The following is a 17,546-nucleotide window of genomic DNA, read 5'->3' as shown; positions in this document are numbered from 1 at the left end:
CCTCTTGATCGTCTGGACTTCAACTCCCAGCATTCCTGACCATTGGTCATGTAGGCTAGAGCTGATGGGAGCTGACCTCCATGACATCTGGAGCACATCAAGTTGGGGAAGGGTTGCGTTGGAACTAATGGCCCATAGCTAGAATCTAGCCACAGAGCCTCTTCGTCCAGCCTGCAGCCTCTCCCCTCCTGCCAGCCCCACGGCCATCTTGCCAATAAGGATCAGCAGATCTATTAAGATCAAATCCGCTGAGACTCTCTTTTTCCCGATGCTAAATTTGTTCTGTCCTGATTTCACGTGGGGCCGTGATTTATTTAATTTGTAGTCCGCACAAAAATTTGTACGTAGTTGCCGGGGGAGGATTACGTTACAGGCTGCAGGTCAACCAGCGCCGGTTATTTCTCCGGAAGCAAGCTGGCGACGAAAGAGGGCGGAAAGATCGCAAAGGAAAGAAATGGGGTTTGCAGCGTTACAGACACAACAAGACGCCTGGAAGAAAAGAAACGCAATGAGTCAGGAGGCCTTAGTTAGAAGTGAAACAAGCAGTTGAGATGTCCTTGTGTCCTACCCCAAAAGTGGCGTGGGGTATCATGAGAGGGTCGGCTACTGTTCCCAACTGTCAAGTCTTTCCAAATAAAGGGACGGGGGGAATCAGTCAATACCATCCAACATATATTTACTCAGAAACATGTCCCTGCTGTTTTCAGTGCAATTCACTCCCAGATAAAGTGTACACGGGCTGGGAGAGGCATTCTTAATTCAAACGAGAGGCAGGATCACGTGGCTAGCGGTCATCAGTTTTTCCTTGGGATTGTATGCAGAAAAAAGTACTGGGAGAAGGAGCAGGGCGGGCGGAAGAAGTACCGGAACAGACAGATATATTAAAGTGCCCAAAATCAACGTGAAGGGTCAGGCTAAAGGTGTTTTCGACCAGGCACCCTCTACGAGCTTGTAATGGAAAATGAGCCTGGAAGATGTGGGGTGATGCGTTCGAGGGACGTGACCCATCGAAACCCCACCGGCCTTCTAAGAAACGCGCAGGTCCACCTGAGGGGCCTGCTTTGAATGTGAATCGAACTGCTCAGCGGGTTTGGGAAGAGAGCAGGAATGGAAACCGCAGCCAGGTATTGGGGGACGCTGATGACCTTATGAAGAAGGGGCATCGCTCATGCTTTGCCTGAAGAAGTTCCCAGGTTCAATCCCTGGCTTCTCCAGTTCGATGGATCAGGTAGCAGGTGATGGGAATTATTATTATTATTATTATTATTATTATTATTATTATTATTATTATCTCTTGCCCGCCTCTCCATTTTGATCGAGGCGGGGGACAACAGTAAATACAAAATACATAAAACTGAATTTAAACAGAAATTGAACGGAAAGCCCCATCTCTGTCCCAAACCCTGGTTTGACATTGCCAGTCAGCGTGGGCAGTGGGCAAACAGGACAGGCTGGGAGCCCACCATGGCTTATTAAGTCACAGTGGCTCGTGGCACATAATCTGTTCGAGGGTTATTTGAGGCTTGTTTATAACCCTCCGACAAGCCCTTCCGTCCGGGTTCAGATGACACGACAAACCACGGCAACACCCCGCCGGGGGTTGATGACTCAAACTGGCCGCCTGTGTGCGCTGCTACCCAGTGTGGCTTAAACAAGACATATTCATTGTGAAGAATCAGGTCTGCAATTCAGAACAAGGCAGCTTCCCAGGTTCCCATGTCAATGGTTCCCTTGGATTTGCTGGGAGGGTCAACTCCCCTGGGCCTGTTCAGACAACACACTAAGCCTTGGTTAGGCTGCTACCCCTTTTGCAGCAAATGGTTAGTGAGTGGGTTTAAACCGTGGTTATGTAGCCACCAGGGTTAGGAACGGTTCACCTGACATGCTAAGCCATAATGTTTAACTCAAAATGCTTTACCACCATGGCTTAGCATGTCGTCTGAACAGGGTCTCTGTGTCTGTCTTCTGGTAGCAACGCTAGTCTAAGTCAGCTGACTCCAAGGCGTCAGAACAACTCAGCTTTGCACAGCATTACAAAAAGTTTACCAGACTGTAAAATAGGTTCTAAGCTGCCCTACTTCTGTGTGTATGTAAGTCTGTATCTTCACAGAATCATACAATAGCAGAATTGGAAGGGGCCTACAAGGCCATCGAGTCCAACCCCCTGCTCAATGCAGGAATCCGGTTGAGAGGGGGAATCTGAAAACCGACAACACACAAATCTATCCACTTTTCCCATATCGTGTCGTTTCGGGGAAGGGTGGGGAAAGTCCGTCCGCCGGGCCTGAAAAAAGCTGGCGCCCCTACATCCCAACCAAGACGAGGCAAAAGTCGTACAAGAGTATTTCAGAGTTTATTGAAAGCACTTGTTTAAATGCACGAGCAGTTCTGCTTGTCACAAAAGGCAGACTTGCTGAAAATAAGAGTCAAAACCACTTTTTTAAAAAAACACACACACAAACAAAACAATATATGGAAAGGTTTTCAAATGTCACTTCTTCATTGGAAGAGTTGATTCCTCCTTTACAGTAATTATGAACAGGTTTCACGCCTGGAAGCTCTTGGAATTATTTCAAAAAGCAACCTATCTGAAATCTAAAGCACTTTTAAAACATTTTTTTTCTTTTCTTTTACAGTATACAGCTTAAGAATGAAGTAGGAAGGGGCCGTGAGTGAACTGAAAAATATCCTCTTGAACCCGTTTATGTTCAAAGTCACTCTGATTCTGGACAGATTCCTTGATGGAGCCCAGCCAGAAAGAAGGTGTTGAAAAAGGAAGACTGAAAAAGTCAATTAAAAAGCGGGTGTCCACCACTCCCCGTCCCTCCACGGTTGGCAAGGCCATCAGAAACATATTTAGGGAGGCACTCGGTCGATTACAGTGTATGTTGCACTGGAATAATTGAAGATCCTTCAAAGCACACTGGAAGGCTGATTTGTCCTTGAGAATACTTTCCCAACTGGGTTCCTTTCAGAAGTGTTGGACTGCAATTCTACCAGTCTAGTGAACCTGCTGTGGCTCAAAGGGATGGCTTCCGTCTATTATGCCCCCCACCCTCAACAATAGACACTGAGCTATGAATCATAGAATAGTAGAGTTGGAAGAGGCCTACAAGGCCATCCAGTCCAACCCCCTGCTCAATGCAGGAATCTACCCTAAAGCATCCCTGACAGAGGGTTGTCCAGCTGCCTCTTGAAGGCCTCTAGTGTGGGAGAGCCCACCACTTCCCTAGGTAATTGGTTCCATTGTCGTACTGCTCTAACAATCAGGAAGTTTTTCCTGATGTCCAGCCGGAATCTGGCTTCCTATAACTTGAGCCCGTTATTCCGTGTCCTGCACTCTGGGAGGATTGAGAAGAGATCCTGGCCCTTCTCAATGTGACAACCTTTTAAGTATTTGAAGAGCTTGATTAGCTGGAAGGAAGTGCAAACTTTCTTTGCACATATATATATATATATATATATATATATATTATTCTCCATCCATTTCCCGTCAATAAACTGTCGTCTTTTTGCACAAGTGGCTTGCTTTCATCTTGATAGCCAAAAGAACCTGACTGCTATCTCCAGTATTCGAGGCAGTAAGCCTGTGTGCACCAGATGCTTGGGAACATGGGTGGGAGGGTGCTGTTGCACCATGTCCTCCTTGTTCATCCCTGGCCGATGGCTGGTTGGCCACTGTATAAAAAGAGTGCTGGACTAGATGGAGCCTTGGTCTGATCCAGCAGGGCTCTTGTGTTCTTATGATGACTTAGACCTGGCAGAATCAGAACCTAACTTAACACAGAGGCGGATGACATCAGCTCTCCTGCTGAACAAAAAGTGTTGGTGCTGCGTCCCTGCAAATTCGGGTGCCACTACATTGCTGTGTGTAACGTCCAGCTTAGCCTACAAATACAGCCTAATTTTCCTTAAGGTGTCTGAGTACAGAATGGAAAGGGGAAGAAAAGAGATCATTCTTTTCTTTTAACACTCTCCTGCAAACCTTCACAAAGCCCTGGCTTTACATGTCCCAACTAAACTCTGCTGTACAATGCAACAAGTTGCTCTGTTCCTAGTTTTGAAGTAAATACGCAGCACTTTTTTCTTCCCCTAAATCTAGATGAGAGAGTGAGAGAGATACACTATTTCCCCCCCCCCCAAAAAAAAAACACGCTCAGTTCATGGGCAATGAATTCTCCTGACAACAGAAATGGACAGGATTTATTTTTATTTTTATTTTAAGAAGAGGCAGATAAAAAGACTCCGCCCCAATTATATCTAAAATTCAGGAGTAAGAAAAGGAGCGATTTAAAGTACATGCAAAGTTTAAGGAGGAGTTTTGACCCGCAGGAGACTTGATTTCATGTTCATACTTTTGAAATCCCATGCTGAGTCTTTTCCATCGTAAACTCAACTACAATCCTGGCTTCTGTGCATAGAAATCCAAGAGTTCCAGAAACAGGCTCTTTCTTGGAAACCAAACGCCCTTGAAACTGTGCATTTTTGTCCATGCAAGCAGTTCCAACTTTCCTTAGGTTCTGTGCCCATGTATTACTTTTTATTTTATTATTTTTTGCATTTATATTCCGCCTTTTTTCTTCCAAGGAACTCAAGGGAGCGTACATAATCCTCCTCCTCTCCATGTTATCCTCACAACAACAACCCCGTGAGGTGGGTTGGGCTGAGATTGTGTGACTGGCCCGAGTGGGGACTAGAACCTGGATCTCCGGAGTCCCAGTCCAACACTCTAACCACTACACCACACATGTAGACAAACACACGCGTGAATTTGGCAATCTAATCCACGGGCATTAGAAATCCCCGTAATAGTGGGAAAACGTTCCTGTCCATATCTCACAACTGCTGTGAGCGCAGGACTGGAAAAGGACGGAGTTGCATGCATGAACAACACCTGGATTGTGAAATCAGGGGTCGCTGCAACATCCAAAGTTGCCACGCCATACCACCTGAATCATGTCTAGGGACGGGCGCATCTATCAAGCTCGATTTCGCTCAGGCTCACATTTTTCAAGTGCTATGTTTGTTACATCCCTCTCGCTTATCCAACTGCCCTGCTTTTTAAAAATATATTAATTTTTAAAAAAGATGTACGGCGCAGAGCGGTAAAGCAGCAGTTTCTGCAGCCGAAACTCTCCCCACAGCCTGAGTTCGATCCCAGCGGAAGCTGGTTTCAGGCAGCCGGCTCGGGTCGACTCAGCCTTCCATCCTCCCGAGGTCGGTAAAATGAGTACCCAGTTAGCTGGGGGGAAGGTAATAACGGCCGGGGAAGGCAACGGCAAACCACCCCGCTATAAAGCCTGCCAAGAAAACATCAGCGAAAGCTGGTGTCCCGCCAAGAGTCAGTAATGACTCAGTGCTTGCACGAGAGGTTCCTTTCCTTCCTTTTTGCAAGTGTACGCATTTTTCTGCAAGCCACGTTTCTACTGAAGGAAGTATTTTTGGCTTGCATTTTTCTAAATACGCCAATTTTTTTTATTTTTTTTTTTGGTACGGTCCGTTAGAAATCACGTGTTTTTTGTCCACGCTTTTCCGAGTCTGTTCACTTTTTGTATGGGCATTTTTTTTAAAAAAAAAATTAGCGAATGGCATAGCAAACGTTGGGAAAGTACAGATTTCGACACCTAACAATTCATATTTGGGTTCGACAAGCGGAGATTCGGAAGGGTTCAAACGTGAACCAAAAATTTAAAAAACAATTCTCACCCATTCCCAGACATGTCTACTCAACCAATGTAAACTGGATGCACTCCCAGAAATTCCCTCCCAGTGAAGTGAGGATGCTTAAGTTGTCCTAGGAAGGTATGCAGCCAACGCAAGTGACTTGGTATTCTCAAGTTCACAGTACAGATGTGCCTACGGTCCCCAATGTCACCCAATGAAGCTAAAAACAGCAAGCAAAACCTCTCTCTGGTCTTTTAAGTATTAACACTTTGGCCCTGTTCAGAAGACACCTTAAACCACGGCTTTAACCACGGTGGTTAAGCCAGAAAGCCAGGTGGTGTTCAGAAGACATTTTAAACCAAGACTTTAACCACGGTGACTAAGGCAAAAAGCCTTATTCACTGTGGTCAAAGCCATGGCTTAAGGTGTCTTCTGAACACCACCTGGCTTTCTGGCTTAACCACCATGGTTAAAGCCGTGGTTTAAGGTGTCTTCTGAACGCAACCTGGCTTTCTGGCTTAACCACCATGGTTAAAGCCGTGGTTTAAGGTGTCTTCCGAACGGGGCCATTAATACAAGGAAGAACTGGAGAGGCACAGCTGCATTCATGGCATAGATGAAGGCAGATGTAGCATTCAGCATATAGCTTCTAAGCCTACAGCACCCGGTATTCCCAGGCGGTCTCCCATCCAAGTACTAACCAGGCCTGGCCCTGCTTAGCTTCCGAGATCAGGCGTGTTCAAGGTAGTATGGCCATATAGCTTCACTGGATTATCTTTTGGCTACTAGCCTAACTTCACACTGATTCTACTGAAGCCAAGAAGCAGAAGTGTACGTTTGCTCTAAAAGCACTCTTGCAAGAAGGAAATAGTTTGCATGGAGGACTCTCCTTAGGAAGGGCCGCACGCAGAGAAAGCCAAATAGGCGGAAATCAGGGCCAGAAATCAGCTGCGTTGTCTTATCAGCAAAAAGCAAAAAGGTTTTCATGGGGGAATTGAAATGAGATGGATATGGGGGGGGGGGGGGGAGAGAAAACCAAAAAAGGGAGTCTGAATATAACCTGCAATGCAAAGGTCGGACTCTTCAATCTTTTCCTCAAAGCTTGACAGGCAGCATTCAGTGCTATGAAGTCAATTTGTCTTGTTGATTGTGCAAAGGACAACAGAAACAGTAGCCCTATAGATATTCCGGAACTGTTCCTTTTGTAATTTAAAAAAAAAGCGAAGTTCCAATATCGTAAAAGGAACGTACTCAAGCGGTGCCCTTCTCCCGAAACCTAAGTTAAGGGCTGTCAGCAATCAAAACTTCGTAACTCCGATGTGTTTCACAGGCAATAATAGATCGGTAGAAAAGGACTGTCTTGCGCTTGGCATATAAATCACTCGATTGCTAAAAAAAAACCCCATCATTTGCAACCCAACATCAATGGCTACAAACACCCCCTCCCCACCCTGCCCCCCCCCGGATCAGCACGGCTCCCCTTTATCAAACCCTCCGGGGCCTCAAACCGTTGTTTCTTTGCTAGCTTTGAGGTTAGGTGCGGAAAACTGTCGCCTCATCCGCGGAGGGGTCACAAACTGGTGGTTGGGCTTCGGCCAATCCGCCTGCCTCGGGGGGCTCTCCGAATTCACGCCACCGCCGCCGCCGCCGTAACTGCAATAGGACAGGCGATGCTGGTGCATGTGGCGCTTCTGCTGGAACGCCTGCAGGTCGTGGCTCTGCGCCCCGCCGTAAGAGGGCAGCGGTTCGGAGGAGTCGGACCCCCGGCGACGCGGGCCGTTCTGCGGGCCGTTGAGAGAGTTGCTTCGCCAGCGCAACGGAGCCGGCGGCTCCAGCTGCGGTTTACTCGGCTGCGGTGGGACGTTTAAGGGCCGCCTCTTGATCTGGACGCTGTTGTCCGGACCTCTCTGCGGGCCACCCGTGTACCAAAGCGGCTCCGGGTCCTTGGGGAGGCGGGCTTGATCTTGGCCTTCCTCCGGTCCCTCCCTGTTCTTGTCGTCCTCCTTCGGGACCCTCACTTCGATCACCTCGTCCTCCGTAATGATGATGTGAGTGCCCGGGCTCCAGGAGTTCCTGTGTTTGGGGTTGCTCTTGAACGGGAAGCGCGGCTTGCGGTTCTCGGGAGGGATGAAGCGGTGAGGCACATTCTGACGACGGAGCTGCTTGGTGATCTCCTGCTGCTGGAGGTTCTTAAAACGGATTTGCTCCTGCCTCATCCAGCGCAAGCGCCCCCGCCGGAAAGCAGGGTCATCTTCCATTAACTGGGAGACCCGGTCCTCTTCGACGGGGGCATTTTCCCCGTCATTTCTCACCCTTCCTTCGGCATCAGCCACGATGGTGGGACCCGGCTCTTTTGTCTTTGTGGCCGGCTGGGCCTTGGGTTCTTGGGAGCCCATCAGAGGCAAGACTTTCTCCATCTTGAGCATTTTGTTCCGGAGGACTTTTATCTCCTCGTCCTTCATGTTGTTCTGCTTCTTCACTTCCTGCAGGATGTCTTCCAGCTTGTCTATGTGCACCTTGAGATCGTCCACGTCAGCCACGCCTTTGCCGTTGAGCAGGACGTCTTCGATCTTCTCGTCCCCGACGCCCACCGTGTCCCAAACGTCCCGGGCGACGGCTCGCCACGAGTCCCGTTCGTTGGGGTCTTTCTTCCCGTACAGGGCGCAAAGCTCTTTCATCTTCACAATGGCCAAGGCCTCAATCTCCTGCCGTGTATGCCGGAAGTCGTTGAGGGCTACCTCGTAGCAGATCTCCTTCACCGCCTGGATCTTCAAGTCCGAGACGGTGACCCACCGGGAGTCTTTGCTAAGGCGCCGGCGTTGAGGGATCTGATACATTTTAATGGGCTCCCGTTTCTTGCCGCTGCTGGGCAGGCCGCATTTTTTAACAATGGTTTGGAGCTTGCTAGGGGGCAACTTCTCTCTCAGGGAAGTGATCAGCCGCCAGCTTTCCTCGCAAGAGCGCTTGTCCGAGTCATCCCCACTATCAGAGTCCGCGTCCTTTGGAAAACAAAAATCGAGAGGAGGCCCCAAAACAACCAAAATTAAAATTGGGGGAAAGAAGGGAAATACTGAAAAGAAGAAAACAAAAACAAAACAAAAAGCACAACTAAAAACTAAAGAAGCCATTGGGAGGGAAGAATCAAACTGAATAAACGTTGTGAACGTCTAGGGTAGGATTCCCATCTTAAGATACTGGACTCTTTATCCTAAGGGTCTTCAGGCGTTTTCTTTAAATCCAGACACATCTTAAATTTCATGGAACTTTGGACTCTAACGATCCTAGAAAATTCCAAGGCTTCCCATAAGTCAATCCGTATGAAAATGGCGGAAGAACCGAAACCAAATACCTGGTAGGAAGGCAGAAGCGATACTTTGCTCATGCGACGAAGACGTGCAAGAGCCGAGCCAAACATTTTTTGCCTTGGTTATTTGCCGAGTTATTCCAGTTGTGTGTGGGTTTTTTTTTTTAAAAGTCTTCCCTCCGCAGTAAGTGAACCGAACAGTATCGCTGTGTAGTCAGATGAACAGCCAAGGTTAAGGTGAGTTAACACTGGTTAGTAAAATGCCGGGCACGTGGTGCAGGAATGCTCAGGTTTAGAGTCGGCTCTACTAGAAAAGCAGCCAGAGAAATGTTAGAAGACAGAAAGAGACTCAAGATGCAGTCACTAGGAACAGGGTTAGAAGTAGTGTAAGTGCAACCACAACAGGTGAGGTTTCAATCTCCGAGAAGGAACCGCTACAAAGCAATAGAACTAACCAAGGCGTTCCAGAGGGTTTTTTCCATTTGCCACTGATACTTTGCTTTCAAAATACGGAGCTTTCATTATCCTAGGTAGTCCGAAAGATGTGCAAGAGTTTGGAAAGACCGGACCCCACCAAGACGGCATTCCCACGCCCTCGGCTGTCTTCCCATGTTCTATCATCAAGCCTCTAATGAGTTTACGAGCTGGCAGATGAGTTTTGGTCCAACGTTACAAGCTTACAGCCGCTCCGGGCGCCTTTCTTGGCTGGAGAGCGGGCGTCAGAAATGCTTCGAATATAAAAATAAATAAAAGATTCCCCGGGATTAACGCAATGATTTCCATGCCACGCTTCAAACGAAGCTTTTCATGCTGTTCCAAGAGTAGCGCCTATTTATTTGTTGTTAGGAGTTCAGGCTCCTTTTAATCCAGGGTAATACCATGGCGGTTTCCCAGGGCTTGCTTAGGCAACCAGGAATTGGAATTAGTTACCCTGGAATCAGGAAGCTTGGGGAGTTTCAGCCACACCTCCACTTTGACTCTTGGATCATTCACAGGCCTGTGTCATTCTCTTGGGAACATGTGGACTCCATCCAACCAAAGGAACTCTATTATTTAATTACACCATCTCTTACAATTTCCCAAGGCAGGCAGAGTCCAGGATTTAAAGAAACAAAAGCCATCATACTGCAGTGGAAATGGAAGATACCCAAACGGAACACACACCACATGCTACATTCGAGGCAGCGTCCAGAAAAGGGGGAGGGTAAAGGGATATTGACATCATCAAACTTGTCACCATCTCTCTCTTTCTCTCTCCCTCTCTCCCTTGTGGCAACAAAAAGGCAAATACTCACTAACGATTTAGACTAGGCCTGGGAAGACCCAAGTTCTAGTCTCCACTCGGCCATGAAGTTGGATCAATTCCTGGAGGAGAAGGCTATCAAGGGCTACTAGCCCAGATGGTAATGTGCTGTCTCCAGTCTCAGAGGCAGTAAGCCTGTGTGCACCAGTTGCTGGGGAACATGGGTGGAAGGGTGCTGTTGCACTCATGTCCTGGTCAAGAGCTGGTTGGCCCCTGTGGGAACAGAGTGCTGGACTAGGTGGACCTTCGGTCTGATCCAGCAGAGCTCTGATTATGTTCTTATGAAGCATAAGAACATAATCACTGGGTGACCTCAGGCCAGTACCGACTCTCAGCCTAGCCTACCTCACAGAGCTGTTGCGGGGATGAAATGGGGAACAGAGGACCATGTGCACCACCTTGGGATCCTCGGAGGAAAGGTGGGATAGAGATGCAATAACAATAACAATTATTCGGACAATTAGTGCCTTATTCAAGGCCTCCTGGCCAGAGAACACAGCTCTGCCATCATCCTCTGTCAGAACCTCCGTCTCTCCAGCCTTGCAGAAATATCAGGTGACCAAATCTGGGGCGGACCCTTTATCAGTATAGTCAGGTCATCCAGGAATGGCAGAGCTGGCTTGTCAGCCTACGACAAGCTTCGGGTGGCTTTAGCTCCGTGCTGAGACAACATCCTCCTATTGGAGTAGGAAAGAGTTCCAGCAGCCAGCAGGTGTCCCTCAGAGCTATCCATGGTCCTGCTATTCTTCCTGCCTTGATTTGCCTCCCTGGCCTGATCTTGCTACCAGCTTCCCATGTGAGCCTCAAGGAACCAATGAACACCCCATCCACATCCCCTTCCTTGCAGCTTTGGCATGTTGCCTGCTCTTACTGATGTACTGCACCTCACTTTCACATACTCACCACATTCACAGACACCCACTGAGCAACCTTCCCCAACCTGATGCCTTCCAGATGTTGCCAGACTTCAACCTCCACCAGCCCCAGCCAGCATGGCCAATGGTCAGAAATGCTGGTTGTTCTCACCCAAAACATCTGGAGGGCACCAGGTTGGGAACGTTTAGAGCAAATAGGGGAGGAAAAACCAGTGCTGCGGCACACGGCTGCCACCTTTAGTGCATTCAGGCTCTTCGCCCTAAGAACGGCTGCAGCTTCAAAGCCCTGAAGATGATTCTGTGTCGCTTTTGCTGGGAGTGACGGGGATTCCACAGGCCCCCAAAGGGGAGCCCCAAATGGCCCCTTAAATCCCTTGCTTGACGCCTCTAGTAGAGGAAGCTCTGAGCTCTGCCCACTTCGCAGGACACCACAGGTCCCAATGAGTTGCTAGTCTGCTCTCTGGATTAACTGGTAATCCTACGTAACGCCTTCTGTGTCAGGTCATACCCAAATCTGGAACATTCAATTAGTGGCCGCAGATTACCCCACTGGCCCAGCTTGATCTGTTTCCCTCGCTATGAGCTGTTGTACTCTCAGCTGTCTTGATGATCTTCCTACTGAAGGCTTCCTCTTTTGGAAGAGGCATCCCTCCTTCCCACCCGGTACCCTCCAAACCAGGGTGGATAAAAATCAATGATTTTTTTTTTAAAAAAAAGGATTTTTTTTTAATTTAAATTGATTTTTTTTATTTAAATCGGATTTTTTTTTAATAAAATGCTTTTTGAGGAAAAATCTATCTAAAGAAAGTTTTCTATTTAAGATACATTATAGTCCAAAGGTTATTCATCATGAAATAAGAATCAGTTTTTAATTATGTAGCATGAGGCTGTATATTCATGCAATGTTTAATATTTTGGGTAAATGAATTCCATTCATTTATTAGATTGTAAGCCTATGCGGCAGGGTCTTGCTATTTACTGTGTAATCTGTACAGCACCATGTACATTGATGGTGCTATATAAATAAATAATAATAATAATAATAATAATAATTCATCCATTCACCATGTCATGCTCTTCCAGAGGTTTCTGTAAGATTATGGAGCAATTTTTCTACCTGGAAGACATTATCACAGCTGATTGGTTTTACAGCTCTCAAAACTGCTGTTTTTATACTGTTGTTTTTACGTCTCTGATAGTTTTTAAATTTTGTATATTTTTAATGTTTACTGTTTTTAGCTTTTGTGAACCGCCCAGAGAGCTTCAGCTGTGGGGCGGTATATAAATGTAATGAAATAAATAAATAAATAAATAAAACTGTGAATTTGTGTCTGCAGAGATCACAATCCCATTGTGCCTTTGCAAATCTATGTACACAGAACCAACCCCTTACCTCTTAAGTGCTAAGTTTCAAAAAATTCAATGACTAGAGTGCACTTTTTGGGGGGTGGGGAAGTCACATGATTAAATCGAGTCCCTCTGAGTAGTGATTTACATTGTGATTTAAATCAAATTGATACTGTATTTTATAATGTATTTTATATTGTGGTTTTATACTGTTGTTTTGTTACGAATTGTCTTAATTTTGTAAACCGCCCAGAGAGCTTCGGCTATTGGGCGGTACAGAAATGAAAATCAATTAGTTAATTAAATCAAATCAAATCCACCCCTGCTCCAAACTAGACTACGGTGATCTGCTCTCTGTCTGGTGGCCCCTAGCAACTATCTGGGCGCTTCAACGAGCGCAGAACGCCGTCGCCCCCTTGTCGACGGATGGAAGGGACGCCACCCGTCCTGCGCTACCTCCATGAGTGGTTGATTTCCCTTGGTCTTTTACGTAACCCTATCGGCAGCAACACATGCATCTTCAACACCCTCGCTAAGGATACAGTCTCCATGCAGGGCAGGGCAGAAAGGTTAAGACATGCATAGTTGCAGTGACCATTCTGGACATCGCGTTTTCAAGGAACCCTCGCACAAGCACAAAGAAACCCCGGACATTTCTTCTCAGTAGCACAGAATTAGTACTTGGTGACGAATCAAGACAAAACTACAGAAAAAAAGGAAAACTTCCACGGCAACCATATAACCAGCAAGACCACCAGGAAGCAACTGGGGGTTGGATGTTGTTTTGTCACAACGCAACACGCAAGCCTTCCTTTAAGGGGGGAAAAACCAGGGCATTGGCACTGTACTTGTTTAGGGTCAACATCAGCGCGTGGGTGAGATTTCGACATATTGGGTGCCCTCCAGAATGGTGAACTTAAAGCCAAATTAGCACCCGAAAGGGGAAGTGGCAGCTAAGAGTGGGATCCAACAATCCAAGTGCATCTCCTGTCTTCAAGAGTCAAGAAGGTCAGCAGATGATCTCTGCGAGGGCAGCTCAGAAATATCAACACCTACCAGCCTCTGCTGCTCCAGTAAGAGGTCCGCTTCTTCCTTCTCCTTCTTGTACAGAATCTCCATCTCCTGAAGTCTGAGGAGAGAAGCAGAGGTCAGTCATGCAGTCCACCACGGCTTCAACCCGGGAGCGAAGTCAGGATGGGATCTGAGGCTGCACCGCCCCGTCCGGTTCGTCCCACTAAAGAATGTCTCGGGAAACGGACAACTGCCACTTAAGAGACTGAGAATTCTTGAGGAATTCTCCGCCCCGCACACTCAGGTCCTCTGGGAAGAACTTCCTTCAGCCAGCCAAAACTAGGCTGACAGGTATTACCCAGAGGGCCGTCTCTTCTGCTGCTCCCAGACTGTGGAATGGCCTGCCAGAGGAGATTCATCAACTTAACAGTCTTTTAGCATTTAAGAAAGCTATCAAGACTGATCTCTTCCGGCAGGCCTATCCAGTGGAATTTTAGGATGCTTTTAGGATATTTTTAAAGGAAGTTTTAACAATGTATGCTATGTTTTTAATCACTATTTTATGTATTTTACACTTATTGTTGTTTCCCCACCTCGATCAGGATGGAGAGGCAGGTAAGAAATGAATTTATTATTATTATTGTTGTTGTTGTTGTTGTTGTTGTTGTTGTTAGAATAGAGGGGGAAGAAGGGACATTCCACCACCCTGGCTGAGAGACTTTGTTTTTTACTCCTCTTCCCTCCCTGTTCCTTCTTCCTTGTGTGTCGTGTCTTTTTAGACACAATAATCACAATAATCAGTAATACAAGGAACTGCCTTGTATTACTGATTATATGTAAGTTGTTCCAAGAGCCTTTTTGGCTGTGGAGTAGGATTAAAAAATATCTTTTAATAGATAAACAGAAGAAGGGAATTGCTTGATTTTCAACTGCGGATGAGTTGTGGAGGATGCACCTCACCCAAAAGTGTTAGTGCTCCAAACTCTGCCCAGCTACAATTCCTGCTTGCGTGATGGATTTTCCAAGATGGTTATCAGCTTTACAACGCTGAAACAAATCCCTCTTTACTTACCATGGCTGTAAGCATGGTAGGATGCTTAAAGGGTGGGAGTGTTAAAGGGCAATACACAGAAGATTACTTATTTAAGGAAGGTGTTTGTTGTAGGCAGATTTAAAGTTTCTGAACTTGTGGAAGTTTTTCACGGGGGACTCAACGTTCCCTCCTATCTCATAACTTCCAAAGTGTAACTGAGGCATCCATAGATCAAATCCTTTGTCAGTGAAAGCTTTCAAAAGCAACTCATTACCATTCTTCTTTGACAGGTGAGGAACGCAGAGGCTGAGAGATAAGCAATTAGCACCTAACCAGCCATGGCAAAGGTTTTTCCCCTTACGATTCTACCTGAGTAAGAAGCCCTGGGAGACCGACTACAAATCACCCAGGTTGCTACTAGTAGATCCTGATCTACTTCTGCCTACCCAGGTCGCAGAGTTTTCCAGAAACTTATTTTGTCAGGCTTGCAAGATATCGTGGGCAAGGGGAAGACAACGAATTTGGAAGGCATGAGATTCCTGTAACAAGCTAATAAATCATGACTAACGTTCCGTTCTGGGAAGGAGAAAAGCATCTCTTGACAAAACAAAACCCGTTCATGAACAGAAAGGAAAGCAGCTTACCAAAGCCTTCCTCAAGTTCCAGAGAGGGGTTAACCCGCTAAAAATGCAAGAGGCCTCTCCACAGGATGCCTGGAATTGCTACCCAGCAAATGTTTGCAGTATTTACATATTCAGCCTGCGCCAGTTTCAGGCAGGAGGCTAGACCACATTAAACGGAACAGGAAATAGAAAACAGTCTATAACAGAACAGAGCAGACTACCCCAAAACTGGCATTCTCCAGATACGTTGGACTGCAGCTGCCTCAGCCGGCAGAGACACTTGTTGGGGATGATGGGAGCTGTAGTCCATCACATCTGGGGGGTGTCGGGTTGGGGGAGTCTGGAACAGATGCTATGCAACATCAGAACAAAGCAGGAAATAGAATACGCTAGAAACAACTGGAACGGAGTAACAGCAAAGGAGAGTACAGAGCTGTTATTCAGCGTTGCACGAAACGCATCATTACCTTTTCTCCATCTCCTGCTTCATATCAATGCCTTGTTTCTCCAGCAGTTCCCTCTGAGCAAACGTCCAGTCCACTGGTTCCGACGGCGTCTCTGCCGACGGCGTTTTCTCCCGCTCGGCCCGGGCTTGCTCAGGGTGGTTGAAACGGAACACGTGGTTTTTGCCCATAATAATGCGATTTCCTGGACGAGCCGTAAAAATAAAAAAGATTATGACCAAAGGGGTGAAGGGGTTTAGTTTGTTTTTAACCAGTAAGAACTGAGCTGTGTTTTCCTGGGGCAGTGAATTTTCAAGGATGATCAAAGACCGGAACACATAAAATTTAACGGAGGAAACGAGACAGGCTTCTGGGAAGGGCTGGAGCACCTGCTTTGCATACAGAAGGGCCCATGTTCAATCCCTGACTTCTCCAGTTTTAAAAAGGAATGGTTAGCAAGTGATGTGCCAGCGTGGCGTAGCGGCTAGACTGCCAGACTGGGAGTCGGGAGATCCGGGTTCTAGCCCCTACTCAGCCCCGGAAGCTCACCGGGTGACTTTGAGCCGGTCACAGACTCTCAGCCCAACCCACCTCACAGGGTTGTTGTGAGGATACAATGGAGAGAAGGAAGAGGGTTATGTGTGCCACCTTGGGTTCGTTGGAGGGGAAAAAGGCGGGATATAAATGTAATAATAAATAAATAAATAAATGTGGAAGACACCCAAGAGAGCCACTGTCAATCAGAGCAAGGCGACCCAGGGCCAGCTGAGCAAAGAAGCTAAGCTGGGATACAGCAGCTTCCCACGTTTCTTAAAAGGAAGCTGTTCTCAACGCACGTTTTTTTCGAGCCGAGAAATCCCAACCCCGACGTTTTACCTGAGCGCAGCTGGACCGGCTGCACCACCCTCTTCCCGTTGACGTACGTTTCCGACCGCTCACAAGGCTCCAGGGTAACGATGACTAGAAAGGGAATGAAAGGGAACTCTCGTCACGATTTGACCCGCCGGAGAAAAGGGGAGAACCCAAAAACCAACGATGTTCTTTGAGCTACCTGGTAAGGGCTTGGGAGATATTGCACAGTGGTGCTTTCAAGATGTTTTGGACCACAACTCCCGGTATTTTTGACCGCTGGGCCATGCTGCCTGGGGCAGATGGGAGTTGGGAGCCCCAAACAGCGGGAGAGCGCCAGTTTGGGGAAGAGCGGTGCTGGATCAGACCAAAGGCCTATCTAAGTCCAGCGTTTGGTTCCCAAAAGCAGGTTGTGGGGGCGATAGCAGCCTCCCGCTGGTGTGCCCCCAGCAACTGGTATTCAGAGGCCTCTCCTGCCTCTGATACTGGGCGCAATATACAGCCATCGTGACTAGCAGCCACTGATGGCCTTATCCCGCATGAAACGGCATTGTGGGATAATAGCTCTGCCCTACAGACCAGCAAGGTGCTGATAGATGGCCAGTACCAATACAGGGAGCTCCACAGAGCAAAATGGCCGAGGCATTTAGCCAATAAGCGATCTGCCCTTCTCACCGTGGCCGTTGTGATTCCTCTCGCTTCGGAAGACACAGTGTTCCTCTTTGATGTGAGCCCCGCTCAGAACGATGTCTTGACGCCGTTCGGCATCGGCCTGGCCAACCCTGTGCCCAACAAACAGAATTCTCGATCGCTTTTAAGAACAAACACATGAATCTACAATAAACCCACGCCGACACACAGTTTGAAGCAGGGGTGGACAACACGTGGCCCATGTTCCACAGCCTCCAAAATTCAGGGAAAGAAATGTTATCTTTAACACTAAAAGGGTCAAGTTTAGCTTACAGCAAGCTGTTTTTCACAATTTGAGAGCAACTGAGCGCTACAAAGTGGCGTTTTTTGTTTAATTTGGGGTGCCCCCTCAGACTGCAATGCACCCCACAGAAACCCATGGGTTTTCCCCCCACAGTAGCCCA

At 47.3% G+C, this 17,546-nt stretch overlaps 1 protein-coding gene and 1 pseudogene across 10 annotated transcripts in view; both read right to left on the bottom strand.

Annotated features, from left to right (window-relative positions):
* The window catches only part of KIF1B (kinesin family member 1B), a 137,537-nt gene that overhangs the window by 37,839 nt on the left and 82,152 nt on the right, over positions 1–17,546 (bottom strand). For 9 of the 10 annotated variants that reach the window (XM_063145497.1, XM_063145503.1, XM_063145499.1 and 6 more), the window contains 4 exons: positions 17,128–17,234; positions 16,480–16,563; positions 15,628–15,808; positions 13,550–13,622 (listed from right to left, as the gene is read on the bottom strand). In XM_063145497.1, the coding sequence (XP_063001567.1) occupies positions 13,550–13,622; positions 15,628–15,808; positions 16,480–16,563; positions 17,128–17,234 (445 nt within the window). Of the gene's footprint in view, positions 1–7,126; positions 8,664–13,549; positions 13,623–15,627; positions 15,809–16,479; positions 16,564–17,127; positions 17,235–17,546 lie in introns of those variants that run through there. The other variant, XM_063145506.1, reaches the window with a different exon arrangement.
* Positions 6,317–6,425, bottom strand: LOC134411776 (5S ribosomal RNA; annotated as a pseudogene).

Source organism: Elgaria multicarinata, chromosome 20 (genome assembly GCF_023053635.1).
Source record: "Elgaria multicarinata webbii isolate HBS135686 ecotype San Diego chromosome 20, rElgMul1.1.pri, whole genome shotgun sequence".
Lineage (NCBI taxonomy): Eukaryota > Metazoa > Chordata > Lepidosauria > Squamata > Anguidae > Elgaria > Elgaria multicarinata.
Note: the sequence above shows the minus strand (reverse complement) of the source record. Positions and strands in the feature narration are given on the sequence as shown.